At 28.5% G+C, this 6,530-nt stretch overlaps 2 protein-coding genes across 6 annotated transcripts; one reads left to right on the forward strand and one right to left on the reverse strand.

Annotated features, from left to right (window-relative positions):
- Positions 1 to 778: 778 nt before the first annotated feature.
- On the reverse strand, positions 779 to 3,607 carry LOC126838204 (BSD domain-containing protein 1-like). 2 transcript variants are annotated; one of them, XM_050572420.1, is made up of 8 exons: positions 3,380 to 3,607; positions 2,342 to 2,435; positions 2,154 to 2,270; positions 1,920 to 2,072; positions 1,524 to 1,848; positions 1,344 to 1,439; positions 1,186 to 1,266; positions 779 to 1,103 (listed from the first exon to the last, which is right to left on the reverse strand). In XM_050572420.1, exons 1-8 carry the CDS (start codon positions 3,388 to 3,390, stop codon positions 1,045 to 1,047), a joined length of 936 nt encoding a protein of 311 aa, XP_050428377.1. In that variant the 5' UTR covers positions 3,391 to 3,607; the 3' UTR covers positions 779 to 1,044. The 2 variants fall into 2 exon arrangements, with proteins under 2 accessions (XP_050428377.1, XP_050428365.1); XM_050572408.1 differs by having other exon boundaries at positions 1,344 to 1,463.
- Positions 3,608 to 3,853: 246 nt separating this feature from the next.
- On the forward strand, positions 3,854 to 6,530 carry LOC126838214 (aprataxin). Of its 4 annotated transcripts, XM_050572464.1 has the most exons (5): positions 4,737 to 5,032; positions 5,119 to 5,275; positions 5,367 to 5,586; positions 5,655 to 5,788; positions 6,328 to 6,530. In XM_050572464.1, exons 2-5 carry the CDS (start codon positions 5,251 to 5,253, stop codon positions 6,486 to 6,488), a joined length of 540 nt encoding a protein of 179 aa, XP_050428421.1. In that variant the 5' UTR covers positions 4,737 to 5,032; positions 5,119 to 5,250; the 3' UTR covers positions 6,489 to 6,530. The 4 variants fall into 4 exon arrangements, with proteins under 4 accessions (XP_050428410.1, XP_050428421.1, XP_050428389.1 ...); XM_050572453.1 differs by lacking the exon at positions 4,737 to 5,032 and adding an exon at positions 3,854 to 3,963 and having other exon boundaries at positions 5,119 to 5,586; positions 6,328 to 6,524; XM_050572432.1 differs by having other exon boundaries at positions 4,748 to 5,032; positions 5,119 to 5,586; positions 6,328 to 6,524.

The raw sequence follows: 6,530 nt of genomic DNA on the forward strand, positions 1-6,530 counted from the left end.
ATTATTATTATACCATCACACAAAATACAACTCAAATAGAAGCAAGTCACATGTAATGGAAAGTTAATAACTTTTAATAATGATGAAAAATGAAAACTTTAAATAATTTAATAAAATAACCATTTTATTTGCTAACACAATTATTATTTCATGGAAAAATTTACTGCAATATGAAATTTCGCTAACCTTGTACACAATGGCTACACTATGTTAAAGTGTCACAACGATAACCGAGTTAAATTATAATTTTATACGGCTATTGTTTGGGATCAGTTGTTTTTGTACTTACGGAACATATTAGGCGAACCTACAGGGTTAATTTAACGAGCCTACAAAGCCTAGTGAAATGTACGCTGTTTGATTTACAATTATTTATTTATAAAAAAAATATTTAAGTATAACAATGTACACATTATATTAGAATTGTTATAACTATCATTAATAAGTAAAATATTATAGTTCAATTTTTTTTTTTTAAGATTACAGTTCATTTGTTAGTATCTATTATTATTATTATTTGTTGATCTCTTTTTAAGTCTTTGTTTGTAAATCTATATTCCTGTGATTAATATTGTATACATATATATATTATATATTGCATTTGTATAAGATGATAACAATAATTGTATATATTAATAATTCTAGTCAATCTAAACTTTACTGTTAAATAAAAACATCTGCACATTTTCTTTACATTTAAATACAAGATGATGATACTATTATATTATTATGTGTATTGCTTGCAATTCAATATTTTCAATAAAAGTAACTGTTAATATTTGACCAAACATTCACCTCCGTTTACTTTCAGAATACGTCGGTAATAACAATGAAAACCTTTCATTAACAATTGCTGTATATATATTCTTTTTTTTTTAGAGAATCTAAAATTTATTTAACAACAAAATATAACTTAAAAATAAAATAATAATATATATAAAAAAAAGAAAAAAAGCATGTTAAGATAAATGTTTTAAATTCATAATCACGTACGTAGAAAAACTAAACAATCTTACAATATAATACGCTAGAAAACTTCTACTTTTAGGACTTGGGGCTGGGCGGTTCAATGTCTTCCATATCAAAATCTTTGACCCATTCATCTATGGAGAGAAAAAAAATGAGTTAATCATAAAATAATGTTATGAAAAAAAAAAAATTGTTTCGATCAATTGTATCGTTAACCTTTGTCTAAACTAGATGTGGTAACGGAAGAAGTTGTGGATGGAATGTCGTCTGGTTTTGATTTTGAATCCTTTTTGGAGTCTTCAGACACAAATAAAATATGTTATATTATGGTAATTATTTTCCGAACATTTTTAAGTAAATCATCGAGTAATTACCTAGACAACCGTTGCTGCTAGATTTTTCTGTAGACAATTTTCTTCGTTCTTGATCGTATTGGTTTAATATTTCTTCTTGTTCTTTTTCCGACAGTTCTATATCGGACAACGGAGTTAGTTCTGCAATTTACACAAACCTTAACCCTTAATAATGCCTTATAAAATTTAAAAAAAAAATACCTTTGGTGAAATCTATTTTCTCCGCTTCTTGTTTATCTTTCTCCAGTTGTCGTTGATGTTTAGCGTCTTCGTCCTCAAGCAATGCCTTTCGAAACAGAAATCTATACCAAAAGTCGGCATGTGAAACCGTATCTGGTACATATTTTTGGTAATTTTCATTTAAAGGAGTGCAATCGGCCAACATCTTGTCGAGTTTTTCGTTGGACAATAAACTGCTATCTCCACTCTGCACCCAGTCCAACCAAGCTTTGTACCTTTTATAAAGCTGATCATCGATTTCCAATAAAAATGTATTTGGATCGTTGGCTAAAGTATAAATTTGTGCCTGAAAAAATATAAATGAAATTATATTAATAAAGTAGAGTTTAATGTAAAAATCCGCAATGACATTATTACCTGAAGCCTTGACAATGTAACTGTGCCATTACCGACAATCATCAATGCCTCGTCGTCGTCTTCGGGCAGTGGGTTTAACGCACTTGAAACTTGATCCAAAAACGTGCTCACGGACTTTTTCATAGTGTTTGCAGTGGATTCTGGATTCTCCAACTAGAGTAATGCAACTCAATATGTAACTAGTATAATATGTTTGAATAAATATAGAATATTTTTTCAAAAAAAAAAACATACCTGCAAAGTTTCTTTTACAACATTGGTCGTATTTAGAACAATATTACTTGTTTCTGCAGTTACAATCGTTGTAAGTTCACCAAGATCTCGTTTGACTGACTCAAAGACTTCTGCAGACTAAAATGAAAATGGCCATTAACCAGATTGAGTTAATTAACTATAAATTACGTTGAAATATAAAATAATACCTTGGATCTAGCTGCAGAGTATAACGAGTCCCACCATCCTCCTCCATCGGTTTCTTTTGATTCTGGATTTGCCGTTACGACTTCTTCTGTTACCCTAAATATGAACAGAGAAGTACAAAACATCTGTTAACATGTTTACATCATAAATGAAAACGACCAAGGTTATTTATTTTACTGTATAGACATTTTATTTTTTCAATTTTATAAATAGGTACCTATTATGTTTATCAGTAAAAAGACCACATACTATTCTTCCCTAAAATCAACAAACATAAATTTTAACAAAAACACGCACTGCATGTCAATATACATTTTTATATTAATGACTACTACTGTTGAGCTTTCATAGTAGGTTGTACTGAAATTCAATTAATTAAAAAACATTGTATAATCCGGTAGAATATTACTGTAGTTTATATTATAAATGATGTCAGAAAATTCTCAATGTAAACTATTTTCATAACTAAATATGTTTTTTCCAAACTCAAAATTTTTTCAGCAAAATACAGCCAAATAATATGTGCTAAAAAATTCTATTTGTATCTAGCTTATCATTATTAGTAATAGGATTTATAAATAATAATAAATTATGCTAATTTAACAATTAACAGAAATAATTTTTTAGACAATAAAACTAGGTTATTTCACATTCTTTCTTTCTCCCTTATACAGTTATATTATGTAATAAAATTGATTTATTCTTTAAATATATTTCCTTTATTTAATTGAGTCATAATTGTTTTATAGATGTAAATCTAATACATCTATTATCTGATTGGATATCATAAAATAAGTGTGATTTTATGTTATTTAGGTTGTACATTAAAATTACATAACACAAAAGATGTAACAATGAAGGTTTTCAAATGATATGGATAATTATGTTACTGTATTATCGTTTACCGTGTTTGCAACACAGCCCAGTAGTACATCGGTTGTGTTCAAAACCTGATCAAATGGTTTATAAGGGTTAAAAGCACTGTTTATCTGCGGTTTAGTATGATTTATAATGCCTCACGCAGTTGAGCAACAACTTACTTTTCAGCCATCGCGACAGCACACGCTCTTCGACGCACACCAAATGGTTAAAACTGTTTATTTAAAGTGTTCGCACATGGTTAAAGTGACTTTAATAGTGTTTAATCTGATTAATGAGATTCAAGCAAGCCAATATAATATTTGAGCTTTGTCTGCAGCTATTCACAGATATTTCTACAGCCCAATAAGTACTACATCGAATCTATCTACGCACAATGAATAACGTTATCACGATGAACTGATAACGTTGGTTGTTATTACCAGAGTTGTGGTTGACATCACATGTCTTTGTTTTGTACCTTCAGGGGTTGTTATACTTGACCGGTATAGTAATACCTACCGCCGCTACCGGCTACCTATGTATTTTAAATAAAATCTTATTTTGTAATTTAGTAGGTTACTTGTTAATACTTCAGTAAATTGTAAAAAAAATGTTTAAAAAGACAAATTTAAGTATAATTTCAATATATTAAACAATAAATATATTTATAACGTTTTGTGTACAGTGTAACCTTGATGATAGTTAATGAGTAATTAATGCACGCATATAGTAATTAGTAGTTACTGTGGAATTAGTCTATTAGGTATTATTCAATATCCTGTACATTTATAAATTATAATCATAATATTATGCTAAGATTTAAATTTTAATAAATATTACCTACACCAAATATAATAATTTCTAACTTATTAAATATTAAGGTACAAATTGTATGTTTCAATATTGACGTCTGCTGGATTTTTCGGGTTGTATTTTTATTATTATTTGTTACTTGTCAACTTACAAATTTTCTGATAAGATTATGGAAAATATTTTCACGACAGCTGTATTTCATTAAGATACCCAAGCCAAATGTTACTAAAAATACTTAGCTCTACATAGCGACTTGTTATGTATTTATTAGAATACTACTTAAATAGTATTCAAAGTATTTTTGTTTTATATCATTCATGAACTATATATGACTTATATAGTCATATAAATATGACTATATAAGTCATATTTATGTGTATTACTTTGTTTTTCCAAATTCTATACAAGATTTAATATAAAATATAAATAGTAATAACAAGTGGGGTAGTAATAATAATAATAATAAGTCGGGCAACAGACACTTATTATTAGCATTTTTATTAATAATACTGTATTATTAATCAATGTTATTAGTTATTTACCGTTTAGTGTATTTTCAACGGTTCCGAAATCGAAATGTTAATAGTCAAATCACTTTTAATAGTTACTAATATCAGCCTAGTAGTCAGTACTCGTTACTCAGTAGCCATTATGGACGTTAACAATAGTCTTAAACATTACAAATTACAATATAATTTATGTTTACTTGGTATCTATTATCTATTTTGTGTAACCTTGATATTTTTACAATTTTTATCTCACCCGGGAGGCACATGTGACGAGTCCTTGGAAATTTATTTGATTGTATACATAGAATCATATTATCTGTTTGACACTATACAACAGGCAACAGCTAACAGCTTACAAGTAGAAGTTAGACCTACTGGGCTGGGCTGTCTGGAGTGGACAGTGGCCACTTATTTTAGTACTCGTTTATATTTTGTATGTTAGCCTGTGGTGTGTGTACTATTTTCGTCAATAGTGAGTAGTTTGTGTTTCTAGTTGGCGTTTGATGCATTGTAATAATATTTTTAATTGTACTTGCTACTATATGTTTTTACTGTTATCATAATTACAACAATGTTGATTTATTGTATTGTTTCAGTAAGAATGTCATCACTGTACCAGAATTATTACTTCTAAAACGCCGGTGTTGTTTGTCAGATGCAAATACACTTTGTCAGACTATGGCTAAACCATTTTGAGAAACAACGCTCGGGAGGGGGAGGGTTTCTCTATGCTTATAGTATTAATTATATTTCGTATGCATACCATTTATTGTAATATTATAAATTTAATTATAGACTATGGCACCGTTCAACGATTCCCCGTTGAAAAACAATTTAATTTTAGCTATGAACAACCCTACAAATATATTGTACACTGACGATATTGTGACCATAATTGCTGACTTATTCCCTAAATCTATTCACCACTATCTGGTGTTGCCTAAAGACAATATACAGGATGTTAGGAGCCTCAAACAACATCACATTCCCACTCTGATCTATATGGAACTTAAAGGTTTGGAATTCGTTATGCGTGTTACTGGGATGACACCACATAAATTCCAGTAAGCTAATATCTAATAACGATCAGTTTTTTCTTATACATATCTCACAACCGTTACTTGTGTTCTAGAGTTGGATATCACGCTTATCCATCAATGAATAGGTTACATCTCCATGTTTTAAGCAAAGACTTCCAAGGACCACACATGAAAGCGCCATATCAATGGAACTCATTTCATACTGAATTTTTTATACCTACTTATAGTGAGTTAATACATTTTTTTTTTATAGAGATTTTATCTTTTTATTCATTTTCTTTGAAATTTAATATTTCAGTTTCAATATTTTGAATAGCACTTTTTTTTTTAATTCTTTTTATAGCTTTTATTTAAAATATTATAGCTCAACGATTATATGAATAACATTTATAATACAGACTAAAATTAAAACAGAAAAAAAACTATATACATAAGTTATTATAAAAAATTAAAATATTGTACCTCAGACCTTTTAAATATTCTATAAAAGAGCACTACCTACATAATTAGTTTAACTATCACGATTAAAAATAGCTGTGGTAATTTTAATGATTATTCCTGATTATTAAGATGTTCAGCGGGTATTGGGAACAAAACTTGTCTCGTTTCTGTGTATTTTTGGAAATATTTCCATTACCCGATTTGTATTATATGTCAACTTGTATGGTGCACTTCATACAAGAAAGTAATTTATGGACAGTTGCTAAAAGACATGTTGTCAATTTTAACTAACATTTATATTTATTATTCACAATTTGATTACAGAGATAATTTCCGAATTACAATTGACAGGACGACTAACACTGCCTCCTAAGAAGTGTTTACATCAAAATCTTCGATGCAATATGTGTAATTATAGCTGTAGTGATTTACAAAATTTGAGATTGCATTCCGTTATATATCACAATAAACAAACAAGGTGTTAATTTCTTTTATATTTGTTTTACTAATTCTTATTATTATTTTCT

This window comes from Adelges cooleyi, unplaced genomic scaffold, assembly GCF_023614345.1.
Source record: "Adelges cooleyi isolate 19-005CV unplaced genomic scaffold, UGA_ACOO_1.1 ACOO_flye_CR_arks_rails_tigmint_CR_PRNA_108, whole genome shotgun sequence".
Taxonomy (NCBI): Eukaryota; Metazoa; Arthropoda; class Insecta; order Hemiptera; family Adelgidae; genus Adelges; species Adelges cooleyi.